Here is a 15,529-nt window from a genome sequence, read left to right as displayed (position 1 = left end):
GACCTGGTATTAAACGCAGGTTAGACTCCTCACCGAGCACATTGAGGGTGCAGCAGGCGGAGGCGGTGCCGTGCTGGTTTTCCACCACGATGGTGAATTCTCCGTGGTCGGCCCGCACCGCCTCGCGGATCATCAGGCCAGCCCGACCCCTAACGCTCTGATCCAGACCCAGACGCTCACACAGCGGGTTCACAAACTCCTCCTCCTCATAGGCCTGAAACACAGCCATATATATAAACATACTGTATACTACAGACTATGTACTTATATATACTATATACTGTATACTACAGACTATGTACTTATATATACTATATATACTGTATACTACAGACTATGTACTTATATATACTATATACTGTATACCATATATAAACATACTGTATACTACAGACTATGTACTTATATATACTATATACTGTATACCATATATATACATACTGTATACTACAGACTATGTACTTATATATACTATATACTGTATACCATATATAAACATACTGTATACTACAGACTATGTACTTATATATACTATATACTGTATACCATATATAAACATACTGTATACTACAGACTATGTACTTATATATACTGTATACTGTATACCATATATATAAACATACTGTATACTACAGACTATGTACTTATATATACTATATACTGTATACCATATATAAACATACTGTATACTACAGACTATGTACTTATATATACTATATACTGTATACCATATATAAACATACTGTATACTACAGACTATGTACTTATATATACTATATACTGTATACCATATATAAATATATATATGGTATACAGTATATAGTATTTATATATATATATCTATAAATACTATATAGTACAGACTACATACATATATTAGATATGTGCTCAGGAACTTCTCCTCACATGTCTGCAGCTCACAGGAGATATATTATATTACTTGGATTATTACTAACACTAATATCCAATAATAATCCTGCAGGCTGAGGATTGGATGTCAGATAATGTATATTAAAGAGGTTATATATACAACAAATATATATATATATATATACATAAAAAAGCCCCCCCTCTAATATCCGTTGGACCGCCTTCAGCTTCACGGCACGCATTCTCTGTGGCATCGTTTCCCCGAGCTTCTGCAACGTCTCAACATTTATTTCTGTCATTAATTGTTGATCTTGTGTTGATGATGGAGATTCAGACCACTGATCAAAGTCTTCTCCAGCACACCCCAAAGACTCTCAATGGGGTTCAGGTGTGGACTCTGGGGGGGCCGATCCATGTGTGAAATACTGTTTTTTCCGATTAGCTTCACTGAGAAGTGGGTTTCTTACGGCTACCCAGCTGTTTAGTCCCAATCCCTTGAGTTCCCTCCGCATTGTGCGTGTGGAAATGCTCTCTCTGTCTCTACTGAACATAGCTGTGAGTTCTACTGTTGTTTTTCTACCATTTGATTTCACCAAACGTTCTCTCTTTTTCTGACCTCACTCCTCCCTGGAGGAGGATGTCCCCCACTGTCCTTCCAGTCTTTAATAATGCGGGGGACGGTTCTTAACCCCATTTTAGTATTCAGCAATCTCCTTAGATGTTAGCTCTGCTTGATGCCAGTAATTTGACCCCTCTGAAACAGATCAACATCTTATCCACGACCACAGGACATGTCTTTCGCCATGACTGTTTAACAGATGAGAAGCTCCTCTCTGCATCAGTTAGGGTTATAACTTGCTGCCAGCTGAAACATAATCACCCATGCAGTAATTATCCAAGGGGGGGCTCTACCTATTTGCTTAGTTAAATCCAGGTGGGGGTCTTTTTTTGGGCCAGGCAGTGTATAATACTGTGGATGTGTGTGTGTTGACGGACCTGAGCCTTGGACTTTCTCCTCTTCATTGGGGCAATCTTCTTTGTTGGTTTTTTGGTGACGTCCTCGTTGTTCCTCAACCAGGTGACCCGGGGGTATGGGGATCCGGAGATCAGAGCGTCGATACGAATCTCCTCACCCTTCTTCACACACACTCCTGACTGCACCCGGGCGTGGAGCGCCACACTGGGTTTCTCTGCACAACAAAAAAATGCATATATTATAATAAAAAGTCCAACAGAAAACATGTTGACCCTGATTAGATTCAAAATAACAATAATAATAAAGGAGCTTCAGTGTTTCCGTACCGACTGGGTCTGCCGCCTTGGTGAGTGGTGTGCTGCGGGACGGCTCGCTGAGCCCCGCGGCGTTCTCCGCCCGGACCCTGAACTGGTACTCGACTCCCTCCGTCAGGCCGGTCACCGTGTGGGTGAGACCGGGCACCAGGGAGGGGGTCATGCGGTCGAAGCGGTCTCCGTCCTTCTCCATCTTCTCCACGATGTATCCGGTGATCGGGCAGCCGCCGTCATAGTCCGGAGCCTTCCAGGTCACCGTGATGGACTTACAGGTGGGGTCCCGGGCCTCGACCGCGATGGGAGGGTCCGGTTTCTCTGCGAATGCAATGACAGGTGTTTAGTCTTCTTAAGTTTTATAATATATATATTTAATAATAAACAGTACCCTTTGTTTGACTGTATTGATCCATAACATTGAGGCTACATAGCAACTCTTTTTCCATCATGTTTGAGACCTCTGACGTTTCAGTAATGTAGGTTATGACTCACGTTTGATTTCCTCCGTGATGACGGCATTGCGTAGCTCCAAATTGGCCCCGGCCCCGACCTTGTTGACTGCCCGGACCCTGAAGAAGTACTCGCAGTTGACGTAGAGTTCTTTGACTGCGCTGGTCAGCACGTCCTCGCCGGACATGACGGGCATGTAGGTCTTCTTGGACGCCTCGCGGCGCTCCAGGATGTAGCTGAGGATGGGGGTGCAGCCGTCATCCTCGGGGGCCTCCCAGCTGATCCTGCAGGAGTTCTTGGTGACCTCGCCTGAGAGGATGTCCTTACAGGGGCCCGGGAGGCCTAGGGAGAGAGGATGGTTCTCAGGTCAGGAGGGTTTACAGTATCACATGGTTATATTTAGAGCTCTGATTGATTTCTTTATACTGTGGGTTCTAGAGACTTAAAGTTCAGATGTTTATTTTTACTTTACTCCAGAGCCAAGTCCCTCCGGACACTCTCCAATCGATATGGGGGGGTCCAACATTTGCACCCCGTATTAAACAGTGTATTAATATGAAGGACATGTACCGATGACTTTGACGGTGACGGTGCCGGTGGCGCTGCCCAGGCTGTTCTCCAGCGTGATGGCGTAGGCGCCGGCGTCGGCCCGGGTGCACTTCAGCAGGTCCAGGTGGGCGCTGTTCATCTCCACCGTCATGGACAGCCGGTCGCCAGCCTTGCACTCCATGTCGTCCTTCTTCCACACCATCTTGGGGGTGGGGATGGCTCTGTAGGGAACCTTCAGCTGCAGCTTCTCTCCCTCCACCACCACTACCTCCTGAGACGCCAGGTCCAGGGTGGGGGCGCCTGGGGGGGCAGGGGAGTTTATCATCAAATTCCATTCATGACTCCTTCTGTATTATTAACCCCACAGAAGAGGCGTGTGTCCTTCAGTTTAAGTTCTACCTGATTCCTGCAGATTTATGATTGATTATTGGTTTCATGTTTTCTTAAAGAGTTCTGATGAGGAACATGACAGATACAAATATAAGAAAAAGACTGAGGTAAAACACGGTGTCATCATTACTTTAAAAAGCAGGGGCTCTAACGCCAGAGGGGGGCAGGGGTTTCTGGAGATAAAGCAGGGAAAGGTGTCTGGAAGTGATTCAAAACATTTCCAACATTTACCACATTAATAATCTGTAAACTCAGGAATTTTCTTCAGATTTAAACTTCACGACAGACCTTGAACTCATCATATGTATGAATAGGAAACATATCCAAGTCTCAGACATTTTATCCCATTATTAATACAAACAGAAAAAGTGTTGCACAACAGATCTATAAACAGTGACCAGTATTGGGACTTCTATCACATTTTTGGGAAACACTGAACTTCTTGAGCCCAAAGACAGAAGGTAAACGCTGCTTACAGTCGGGGTCTTTGGTGAAGACCTTGTCGGAGATGTCGGAGGGGTCGCTGACTCCCACAGAGTTGATGGCGCGGACCCGGATCACGTACTTCTTCTCGGGCTTGATGCCGTCGTCGATCCTGAAGCAGAGCTCCTTGATGGGCCGGGTGTTGACGCGCAGCCATTTCAGCTCGGGCCGGGCCTCTGCCACCTCTACGTGGTACCCACTGATTGGGGAGCCGCCGTCTTTAGTCGGGGGCTTCCAGGTGACGCTGATGTGCTCCCGGCTGGCGTCTGGTACTGCCAACTCCAGAGGGGGGGAGGGGGCACCTGGGGAGGAGGAGGAGAGTGGGGGCAGGGGGTCATATTTAAAAAACATCCTTCATTTCATCAGGTGCTTTACGAACTGGAGGAGTTTCTACCAATCAGAATACTGAAACTGGGTTCCATCACAGTTCAAAGATAACAAATAAAGAAGAAGAATATTTAAACAAAGAACTTCGACTGAGATGTGTGAAAGAACGATGGGATGATTTAAAATAGTTAAATAAACATAACAAGTAAAATTTAAAGGAAGGAAATTAAAGTTGAATATGAAATCAGAAATTAAGTAAAAAAACAAGAGTTTTTCGGGTTTTCCACACTTGTCATTGTGGACCTGTGGGTGGGGTCTTACTGGTGGCATCTTCGATGGTGAGGATCTCGGTGGGCTCGCTGGGGTCTCCCACCCCGGCCTCGTTCTCCGCCCGAACCTGGAACTGCACCTCGGAGCCCTCGTCCACGTCCGTCACCTTGAACTGAGACTGTTTGTCGGGGGTCTTGCAGCACTTCAGCCAGCGGGACCCCAGCTTCTCCTTCTTCTCGATGACGTACCTGAAGACAGGTGAGAGGGAGGTTTAGGGGGGGGGGGGGGGTCATAAAGAACATCTTCTCCAAGGGTGGTTCGGGACACCTACTTGGTAATGGGTCTTCCTCCGTGGCTCTTGGGGGGTTCCCACTTGAGCTCAACATGTCTCTTGGTGACCTCCACCACAGTGAGGGCGTAGGGGGGTCCGGGGGTGGCTGCAGGGAGAAGAACCATTACAGGTCACAGGAGGTCTGTGGCTCCCAGATCTCTCGTAGAGATAAATCCCGTGAATGAATTACTCACGTATTACGCACATTAAATGATTTGACTTTTGTTCTCAATATTTAGATTGCGGTGAGAGCCCATGGAAGCAGCCGGTACTCACTGAATGTGTCTTTGGCGAGCACGGCGTCCTCCAGCTCGCAGAACTCTCCCATCCCAGCTGCGTTCTCTGCGGCTACGCGGAACACGTAGAGCGACCCCTCGTTGAGTGGCGTCACGGTGTACTTCAGCTCCTTCACCGTGGTGTCCACCGCCTGCCACGCTTTGCGCCGAACGTCCCTCTTCTCAACCACGTAGTTTGTGATGGGGGAGCCACCGTCGCTGCTGGGAGCCTGCCACTTCAGACCCGCGGACACCTTGGTGATGGACGCCACCTCCAGCCACTGGGGCGCAGAGGGGGGGACTGAGTGGGGGGACATTATTGTTATTATAATGTAGCATGTAACGGTTGGACCCTGCCACAGGTACCCCAACACTCAACAGAGCTTTCTACATTATCTATCCTACAGACGGGCACCACCTGGTCTCCTGTGTTTGGCTTACCCCAGATATCCCTGTTCGAATGAAATGGGTTCCGTTCTAGTTCTGTACTGGGGGTAGTTTGGTTCAACTTGTGAACCACTTAAAGACCAGTTTGCATTTCCATTGCTCAGATACTGAGAGAAGCTGCATCATAATCTCACCCAGACCAGACAAACAACCTCTATTTTTATGCCTTCTGTCATTACAGAATGCTCTGCTCTCCTCCTGTGTCGGTGTCACTCAGGGCTGACCAGTAGAGTCTCAGCAGCAACTGCAGTCAGGTATTGAGCTACGTTTGTTCTGACAGGCTGTTAGAACTATCTCACATTCATACTCATTACGTCTCTTTGCTTCACAGCAGTTTACATTTAAATATATGTTCGGGCCTGGCCCCACCGTCCACGTAGCATTAGTGTGAAAATGCCTCCCAATAACAAAAAAGAAAAGCCTCAGAACTATGCTCATAGATATACCCTTCTCCAGAGTCACATGCGTGACACCATGAGTCAGCATTTGTCGACTGCTCATCCAATCGTGTCATCGTCTGAAAGTATAACCCCCTTACCAGTAATGCCATCATTATATTTAAATCAGTTAACTGACAATGCTTGACAACATAGGGCCGTGAAGGCAGGATTGTATGATGAGAAGTTCCTCTGGTGTAACTCACAGAGTCTCTCCTTGCAGACCACAGGGTCACTGGGATCCGAGGCCTCACTCTCCCCGGCCTTATTGACGGCCTTCACCCTGAAGCTGTACTCCTGCTGTTCAACCAGGCCGGTCAGCTGCTGCTCCGTCTGCGGAACGTCCTCCATCAGCCGGATCCACTCCTCGCTGCCGGCCTTCTGGAACTCGATGATGTAGCTCTCGATCTTGGCTCCGCCGTCGTGCTCCGGACGGGTCCAGGCCAGCAGGGCGGTGGTTTTACCCACCTCCCTGACCATGGGTTTACCCGGGGCCCAAGGAGGATCTGCAGCAGAAACACAGGTAAGATATTAAAGTTCATAAGATGCTGCAGCAGAACCATACCAGATATTATTTAAATGTAATAAAATGCTACCGATGGGGTCTTTGATGAGGACTGGGTCGGTCTCCACACTGGGTTTTCCAGGTCCGGCCAGATTCTCGGCCAGAACTCTGAAGCTGTACTTCTTCTTGGTGGGGAGTCCCTTCACCCTGCAGACCCCATACAATGCGTATTAACACCCTACACATGATACAAACCACCTTCTCTCTATGTAATGTCTATCGTGTGATTGGTCACCTGAAGGTGGTGTCCTTGATGGGCAACTTATTGCATCTGATCCACTTGTCGCTCTCTGGGTCTAACTTCTCGATCCAGTACCCGGTGATGGGACTGCCGCCATCCTCGTCCGGCTCGAACCAGGTCAGGGACACGGCATCTTTGGTGATGTCAGAGGGAGTGACTCTGGTTGGAGGACCAGGAGGATCTGAAACAGACAGAAAATGTACTGATTGATCCAGAAACACTTCTAGACAGATAGAAGAGAGAAGAGAGGGAGAGAACTTCTATACAACCTATAAGAACATACCGAAGGAATACTTGGCGATGATGGGCGCATGCTCAGCCGGCTGTCCGATGCCGTACTGGTTCTCAGCGCTGACCCTGAACATGTACTCCTTCAGCGCGGTCAGTTTGCAGGCCTTGAAGGTGGTGTGCTTAACCGTGGCCGAAAGCTTCACCCACTCCTCTTTGTCCGTCTGCCGGCTCTCCACGATGTAGTTGGTGATGAGCGAGCCACCATCGTCCCGGGGCGGGTTCCACGCCATGCAGCAAGATTCGTTGGTGATGTCGGAGAGGTCGAACGCGGCGGGGGGACCAGGTTTGTCTGAGAGGACCGGTCAAAATGGGACAATTACTCAAACTGTACGTCCAGAAAAACAGCTCCTGAATACACTAAGGTAGTGACTTTAAAACGCATTAATTCAAACCATTATTTACCTTCCTCATATTTCTGTTTATTAAACATGACATATTTTGAACCGATATTCAGACGGATTAAGAAACGTACTCTGAGTAGTCCTGGGTTATTTTTTAGGGTGTTTGTACAGTGTATTGAAGTGTTTGTAAGTTGCATTGGATATGAGCCCCAGCAGTTTGGATATTCTGGTGCATGCTGGGTAACCTACCGAGAATGTTGACGTCGACGGTAGCGGTGGCGCGCCCGCAGGCGTTGACAGCCTCAATGATGTAGGTGGCGGTGTCGCCCCGTGTGGTGTTGGCGATGGACAGCTTGGAATGTCCGGGCTGTGTGTCCATGCTGATGCGGTCGTCGGCCCGCAGGACCAGGTCCGCTTTGGTCCACTTCACCCGCGGGTCGGGCTTACCCTTCACGTCGGCTGGCAGCTCGATCTTAGTACCGGCGCGGGCCGTAAGACCTGCCAGCAGCTTCACGTCCAGCTGGATCTCTGGAGGCTCTGCAGAGATATCAGAGTCAGGGGGATTTAACGATAACTAACTTCCTGTGCAGAAATAAAACATGTGTTCCATCACTGTCCATGCTTCCTGCTCTGATTTAAGACCACGCCCACCTCTAGCGTCCACGGCCTGGATCTCATCGGTGGCCCTGCAGGGTCGGCTGGCCCCCAGCTTGTTGAAGGCTCGGATCCTGTAGGCGTACCACTGGCCCTCGATCAGCCCGGTCACCTGCATCCTGAGACAGTAACACACACAGTTAACAAACAGTTCACCAGACTGCAGACAGGGTAACAGCAGGACTCTCTGGTACTTACTTCAGCTCGGGGATAGGGTCTCCACAGGGCTCCCACTTATCCGTCCCGCGCTGACACTTGTCCACCACGTAGCCTTTGATGGGAGCACCGCCGTCATACTTCGATGGCTCCCAGGACAGGAAGATGGACTTCCCGCTCTTATCGCGCCACTTCAGGTTCTCCGGAGGCTCGGGAACAGCTGGGGGGGAGATAATGCAGGTCAGGCAGTGACTCAGGGTTCAAACCACCTCAAGATTAACGTAAGTCTTAAGAAAAGGAATGATGTTCTGTATCCGCTCAGTGAAGGATTGTTGTGTTGGTTGTGTGATGCTGAGTAAATCTCACTGGCAGGGGAGGAAACGTTGACAGGCTCGTCGATGTACGCCGGTTCTCCCGGTCCGCACTTGTTGCAGGCGGTGACGCTGAACAGATACTCCTTCCCCTCCACCACGTCTGTGATGGTGTGCTCCAGGTCCAGGACCCCCGTCGCCACCTGGAGAAAGAGCAGGAGGCATCAGTGAGGAAATAACACTCATTTAGCATCTGATCCTTCCAAAGTCTTTATCTGTTGTTCCAGAAGTTCTGCAGTTATGTCTATCTTGTAATATAAATGAACATGGCGCCCTTTGTTAGTTTGAGTCAGGATCTCAGGGGTACCTTGGCCCAGGTCTTGCGGGACACCTCTCTCTTCTCGATCTGGAAGTGAGTGACGGGACTTCCTCCGTCGTGCTCAGGCGACTCCCACATCAGGTGCACATGGTGTCGTGTCACCTCTGCCACCTTGAAGTCCTTGGGGGCACTAGGGCATGCTGGGAGAAAACCGGAAGTGAACAATACGTTAATACTTAAAGACATTTATTATTTTCAATCTATATTTTATTTTGAACTATGGAATTTGATTTGTTATAGAATAAGAATATAACCTTAATAATCCCTTACAGGGGAACAAACGCTCCCACTCTGTAGGGTTTACACACAGGGAGGGCATACATGCACAAGCACAGATGAAATACACATACATGCAGGAGAGGAGGCAGAGCAGGGAGGCTGCCGGTGCCAGCAAGCAGTTTCAAGGTGTGATGCCTTGCTCAAGGGCACCTCGGCAGTGGCTCAGAAGGAGCACCTCTCCAGCAACAAAGTGAACCGGCGACCCAAGTCCAAGCCCTTATAGACTAAGACACTGCCGCCCCATTTCATTATTTCATTCTGTAGCGGGTCCTGATGTTTCCCCTTCAGGGGCTTTACCCAGCATGCATTGGAGGATTTACCCAGCATGCATTGGAGGAGTTACCCAGAATGCATTGGGTGAATGAGTATTTTATTTTGAAAGTTACCGATGACGTTGACCTCCACCTCGCCGGTGACGGATGACACGTCGTTCTCCAGCGTCAGGGTGTAGGTTCCCTTGTCGGGGCGAACGCTGGGCGCCACTGTCAGCTCGGTGAATGTGGGTTTGGTTGTCATGGAGACGCGCTCGTCAGCGGTGCTAAGCTGTTTGTCTCCGAAGCTCCACTTAGCAACGGGGGTGGGATACCCGGTGATGGGCACCCTAATCGTGAGGGGCTGCGGCACGATGACCTCCAGCCCGTTCCTGAAGCCACTCAGGTCAAAGTGTGGACCCACTAAGGACACAGAGGGCAGATATTAGCGTTCGTCTTTATTCTATTCTTTAAAGTTTACATTTAACTATTTTCATTATTCATATATGTTCAGTTACCGTGTGGGTCATCGGCGAGCAGTGGGCCGAGCTGCTCCGCTGGGTCGGAGACTCCGGCGGCGTTCTCAGCAGAAACTCTGTAGAGGTACTTCTGACCCGGCTTTAGACCCGACACCTGAGAGGAACCAGAACCAGGAGATTAAACACCAGGAAGAGAACCCTAAAGCTGGGGGGGCATTTCCTTTCCTTTTACTCAAAAAAGTAAATCTACGGTAACCCTAACCCTAAGTTAAGAACACAAGAGAACTTGAAGTCAGATTATTCCAGGAAATGTTGTGAAAAACAATTTAGATTAAAAGTGAAGATTTTGATTAAAAAGTCTGTATTTTGAGAAATCTATGAAATGACTTTAAGCTCATAACTAAACAAACACATTCAATAATGGGCCCAAATTATCCTCTGAATAAATCACAGTGGATCAGAATAAAGCGTGATGATGGGGGGGCGGACGTACGCGATAGTGCAGGTCCTGGCACAGCCGGGCATTGCAGCGCAGCCACTTGTCGGAGCCGTCGTCACACTTCTGGATGATGTATCCGGTGATCATGCTGCCGCCGTTGCTGCTGGGGGTCTCCCAGTTGAGGGTGACGGCCGTCTGCACCTGGTCGCTGTAGTTCAGGTTTAGGGGGGGGGATGGACGCTCTGCACACAGAAGGGGGGGGGGGGGGGTCAACTCAGTACACAGAAACACAGCAGCAGAAGTTTAACCAGCATCCAGCGGCTCACCGATGGGGTCCATGATCTTCACAGGGTTGGTGGCGGCGCTCGGCCTGCCGATGCCGGCCTTATTCTCGGCGCGGACCCTGAAGATGTACTCCTTGTTCTCCACCACGTCGTTTAGCGTGGCCGAGTGGTCCGCTGCGGCACACACCATGGCCGCCTCCCACTTCACAGAAGTGCGGTCACGCAGCTCGATCACGTAGTTTGTGATCTCCGAGCCGCCGTCCTTCAGCGGAGGCTCCCAGGACAACGTGGCACCGTACCGGTTCACCACGCCCAACGCCACGTTCTGCGGGGCGTCGGGAACGTCTGAGGAGTAGAAGAACAAACAGGAAGTGATCATGGTGCACACAGTGTAGTGAATCATCTAAATATAAGCGACAGTTGACTTGAGAAAGTTAAAAGAAAAAGCCGACATTTGAAAAGTAAAAATGTTAAAAAGTGAGACTTTTGAGAAAAATATAAGAAAGACTCACCAAACTTATTCTTGGCCTGCACGGCCTCTTCGGTGGCGGTGAGGGGTCCACTGCCGACCCGGTTCTTGGCGCAGACCCTGAACAGGTATTTGCTTTCGCGCTGCAGCCCGCTCACACAGTACTCGGGGGCATCGGCACGGTCCGTAGACAGCGTCCACGTCTTACGCTTAATGTCACGGCGCTCCACCACGTACGACAAGATCTTGCTGCCGCCATCGCTCTCAGGCTCCTCCCACGCTAGACTCACTTCGCTGTCAGCTGTGTCGACCACCCGCAGGTTCTTCACCGGCCCGGGGACATCTGGGAGGGAAACAAATTTCATCATCAGAGATTTTTTACTGATCCCCAAATCTCTCTCAGAACTGATTTTAGATTTCTCAGAGCTCAGGTGACAGGAATAGGAAGTGGGACTCACCGATGACATCCAGGTTGATGAAGGCCTCTCCCTCTCCATGCTTGTTGCGGATCACGATCCGGTAGCGGCCCCGGTCTTCCTTACGGGGGCTCTTCATGCGATACTCCGTTTTGTCGGCCGAGGTGTCGATGTTCTGCACCGGCAGGCTGGTTCCCTCGTGGAACCATTCGGCGTCGGCGCGAGGATACGCGTCGTACGGCACCGTCATCATGAAAGGCTTCCTGGCATCCGTCACCAGGTTCTGGTCCGTCGTCTTGATCTTAGGGATCGCTGCGGATAAAAGAAATGAATGATGTTGGGAAAACAGATGCTGAAGGAAATCACCCGGGAACAGAGGACACAGCTGGAGAGGCAACATGAAGGAAACAGCTGATGGGAACACCCAGGACCTGGGAGGACCCTTGGATAATAAGAATATTAAAAATAATGATGATGGTGATGATGATGATGATGATGATGATGATGATGGTGATGATGATGATGATGATGATGATGATGATGATGGTGATGATGATGATGATGATGATGATGATAATAATAATAAAGCAGGTGTTGCAATCTCTTACCTGCCAGCTCCAGCTTGGCGCGGGCGTCCTTGTCTTTGGCCACCAGTCTGTACTCGCCCTGGTCTCGGGGCCGGATCTCGCAGACCTGCAGCCGGTGGATCTTTCCTTCGCTGATCATCTGGTACTTGTCTCCTTGCACGATGATCATGTTGTTCCTCATCCACTTCACCTCCACCCGATCCTTGTTCAGCTCCACCTCGAACACGATGTCAGAGCCCGGTGGCTCGAAGGCGTCCTGTGGGGGTCTGATGATCTCCACCGGGGTCTCTGTGGGGGAGAAACTGGGTGAGGACTGGGGGAGGAACAGAGAGACACTCAGAGACACTGAGAACCAGGTTTACTCAGATCTTACCCTCCACAAAGAGCCGGGCCCGGGTCCTCCTCTCATCCACTCCACAGGCGTACTCGCACTCATCGTCCGGCCGGCAGACCTTGATGATCAGCCGGCAGGTCTTCCCCTCCTGCTCCATGTGATACCTAAAAACACAGAGAAATAAATCATACACATCAAAACATAAATGTCATAATTCTGAGAAAAAGTCTGCATTGGAAGTGATTGAATGTTTCCTGTTTGTATATCAAACGCCGTACCTGGGTCCCTCCCTGATCTCCCGTCCGTTGCGGTACCACTTGACGGCGGCCTTGTCCTTGCTCATCTTGCAGGTGAACTCGGCATCCTCGAACTCTGTGACGGTGGTGTCTCGGAGCTGAGCGGTGAAGTCGGTGGGCGCCTCGCTGATGATGAGCTCGGCGGCGCATTTGTCTTCTCCGACCACGGCGGTGTACTCGCCCTCATCGTCCATCACGCAATCCTTGATGGTAAGCGTGTGCTTTAGGCCGTCGGCGCGGTACACAATGCGTTTGCTGAGCGTCACTTCCTGTCCCGCCTTAAGCCAGCACACTGTGACCTCAGGCCGGTTCACCTTACAGGTGAAGCCGATCGTCTTCTTCTCCTGAGTCTCCACGTCTTCAATGGGGACCAGAAACCGCAGCTTCTCCTCTGTGGGGAGAGGGGTTACATGTTAGCGAACTGCAGTCACAGGGAAATAAACTCTGAACTCTGAAACTGACCTCCGACTATTTGCACACTCCTACGTGATATTACTGCTTCATCACAGATTTACTTTCAGTCTTTTATTTATTTAGTATTTGTTGTATATTTATGGCTCGTTGTCACACAATTTTAAAAAGAAATAAAACAAGATTTTCTCAAAGCAGATAACGGCATGTAAACCCATTACTGTATCAAAAAACTGCGGTCAAATATTACATATGAATATACTTCTCCACTTTTACTGAGTTAAACTTCGAACCAACGTCAACGTTAACCCTTTAAATGCTGGATGGTTAATAAAATGCAGATGTGGTTTTGAATCCAGGTCTGTAGATGTGTCTCTGATGGAAGGGACAGCAGGTGTTCTTCAGGTGAGTTTACCTGCCACAGTTGCGTGGGCGCTGCACTTGGCCTGCTCTGCTCTCTGATTGGTCAGGCTGATGGTGTACACCGCCTCGTCGTTCTTGTTGGCCTCGCGGATCCTCAGCGAGAACACATTATCTCGCTGAGCCATCATGTACTTGCTGCTCTCGAATATGGTCTCCTCGTTCTTCAGCCACTTGGCCTTTGCTCCCTCTGTGTTTGTCTCGCAGTTGAACACGATCTCACCTCCTTCCTTCACCTCCGAGTCTTTGATGGGCGTGATGATCCTCAGTTTCTCTGAAAGACAAGGACCATTAAACATCAGCTGTGAATCCATCAGGCAGTCCAAAGCTGCAGGACGTCTCGTATAATACCAAGAGGTCTCACCCATCACACTCAGGTCCGCGGATGCCTTCACGTTGCCTATGTGCGCCACGTATCCTCCCTCGTCCTTCACCTCGCAGCTCTTCACAATAAGAGCGCGTCTCTTGCCCTCTTTGACGATGGCGTACTTCTCTCCTTCCTGCACCTCCTTCTCCCCTCTGAACCACTTCACCTCGTACGAGTCTTTGGACACCGAGCAGCTGAACTCCGCCTTCTCGCCCTCCACCACCTCCTGGTTCTGAGGCCGGGCGATGAACTCTGCCGCCAGCTCTGAGAGGAGGAAGAGGAGGAGTTAAAGGAATAATTTGCCTTATGTTTCTCCTGCTCTATGGGGCTGCACATCGCTGTATGATGTCTGCGTTCTTCCCCTTAAAGCGCTATTGCTTTTACTTTGCAAAGCATCAGCAGCCTTATCAACCTTACTGCCAGCTCTTCAGCGTATTAATGAACACTAACTCTATGTTTTTATACCGTTGAGTGTGAGCTCGGCGGAGGTGGTGACGCTGGCACTCAGCCTGCAGCTGTACTGCCCCCCGTCTTCCATCCTCAGATCCTGGATGATGAGGATCCTCTTGCGGACGTCACTGATGTGTTCGTAGCGCCCCCCCTCCGGCAGCTCCTCGTCTCCTCTGAACCAGCGCACCTCAGCGCCGGGCTTGGACACCTCGCAGATCATCTTCACGCTGTCCGTCTCCGTACCCTCCACGTTGGACAGGTTCTTAGTGAAGCGCGCCGCCTCCTCTGTGGAGCAGGAGGTGTCAGCGGTTAGTTCTTCCCTGAGGTTTGTATATTTATGAGGACATGCGACCTCTGCGCTCATCACTGCTTTTATTTATCAAGTATATTTACTGCAGTCAGAGATGCCAACGAAATGTTGCTATAAGTATGAGGACAGAAAGATATTCTGATTCTAAGCATGTTTGTAAAGGAATGGAGTATTCCTGACCGATGACGGTGAGCATGCCGCAGGTCCGGGCGGTCCTGGCGTCGCACTCGTACTCCGCCTCGTCGTCGAAGGCAGATTTGTGCACGATGAGGATCCTGCTCACACCTTTAGACACAATCTCGTACTTCTTCCCCTTCCTGATCTCACTGCCGTCCTTAAACCAGCGCACCTGCAGCAGGACCAACATCATGAGTTCATTCTATCACACTTATCAATATCGATGTGGAGGATGGAGTGGTTCTGACCTTGGCAGACTCGCGGGATACCTCACACTCGAACCTGGCCGACTCCTTCTCCTTCACCTCCACGTCCTGCAGAGGCTTCGTGAACTCCACATGAGGAGCTGAGGGACGAAACCCCGTTACACACATCCATTACATCAAACTGCTTTTAAATGAACATAACTCCTACATTCCTATATTTGTATTGTTCTAGCAGACATTCAGGTAGGGCAGCTGAAGAGGGACAAAACTATTTCAAAGATTGAGTGTCTGAAGAAAATA

At 49.9% G+C, this 15,529-nt stretch overlaps 1 protein-coding gene across 1 annotated transcript in view; it reads right to left on the bottom strand.

Moving 5' to 3' along the window:
* LOC134867389 (titin-like) overlaps positions 1-15,529 on the bottom strand; it is a 184,009-nt gene that overhangs the window by 82,171 nt on the left and 86,309 nt on the right. The window contains 32 exon segments of the mRNA XM_063887927.1: positions 34-214; positions 1,867-2,060; positions 2,173-2,475; positions 2,650-2,949; positions 3,178-3,456; positions 4,023-4,331; positions 4,678-4,874; positions 4,958-5,063; positions 5,234-5,533; positions 6,323-6,622; positions 6,713-6,828; positions 6,917-7,103; positions 7,206-7,502; positions 7,804-8,091; positions 8,206-8,327; positions 8,407-8,584; positions 8,731-8,878; positions 9,043-9,194; positions 9,720-10,007; positions 10,103-10,217; positions 10,557-10,744; positions 10,829-11,131; positions 11,299-11,598; positions 11,714-11,983; positions 12,280-12,546; positions 12,632-12,756; positions 12,871-13,279; positions 13,715-13,993; positions 14,084-14,350; positions 14,552-14,821; positions 15,027-15,195; positions 15,272-15,369. Of these exon segments, the coding sequence (XP_063743997.1) occupies positions 34-214; positions 1,867-2,060; positions 2,173-2,475; positions 2,650-2,949; positions 3,178-3,456; positions 4,023-4,331; positions 4,678-4,874; positions 4,958-5,063; positions 5,234-5,533; positions 6,323-6,622; positions 6,713-6,828; positions 6,917-7,103; positions 7,206-7,502; positions 7,804-8,091; positions 8,206-8,327; positions 8,407-8,584; positions 8,731-8,878; positions 9,043-9,194; positions 9,720-10,007; positions 10,103-10,217; positions 10,557-10,744; positions 10,829-11,131; positions 11,299-11,598; positions 11,714-11,983; positions 12,280-12,546; positions 12,632-12,756; positions 12,871-13,279; positions 13,715-13,993; positions 14,084-14,350; positions 14,552-14,821; positions 15,027-15,195; positions 15,272-15,369 (7,305 nt within the window).

The sequence above is a fragment of the Eleginops maclovinus genome, chromosome 7 (genome assembly GCF_036324505.1).
Source record: "Eleginops maclovinus isolate JMC-PN-2008 ecotype Puerto Natales chromosome 7, JC_Emac_rtc_rv5, whole genome shotgun sequence".
Taxonomy (NCBI): domain Eukaryota; kingdom Metazoa; phylum Chordata; class Actinopteri; order Perciformes; family Eleginopidae; genus Eleginops; species Eleginops maclovinus.
This window is presented reverse-complemented; position numbering and strand designations above follow the sequence as displayed.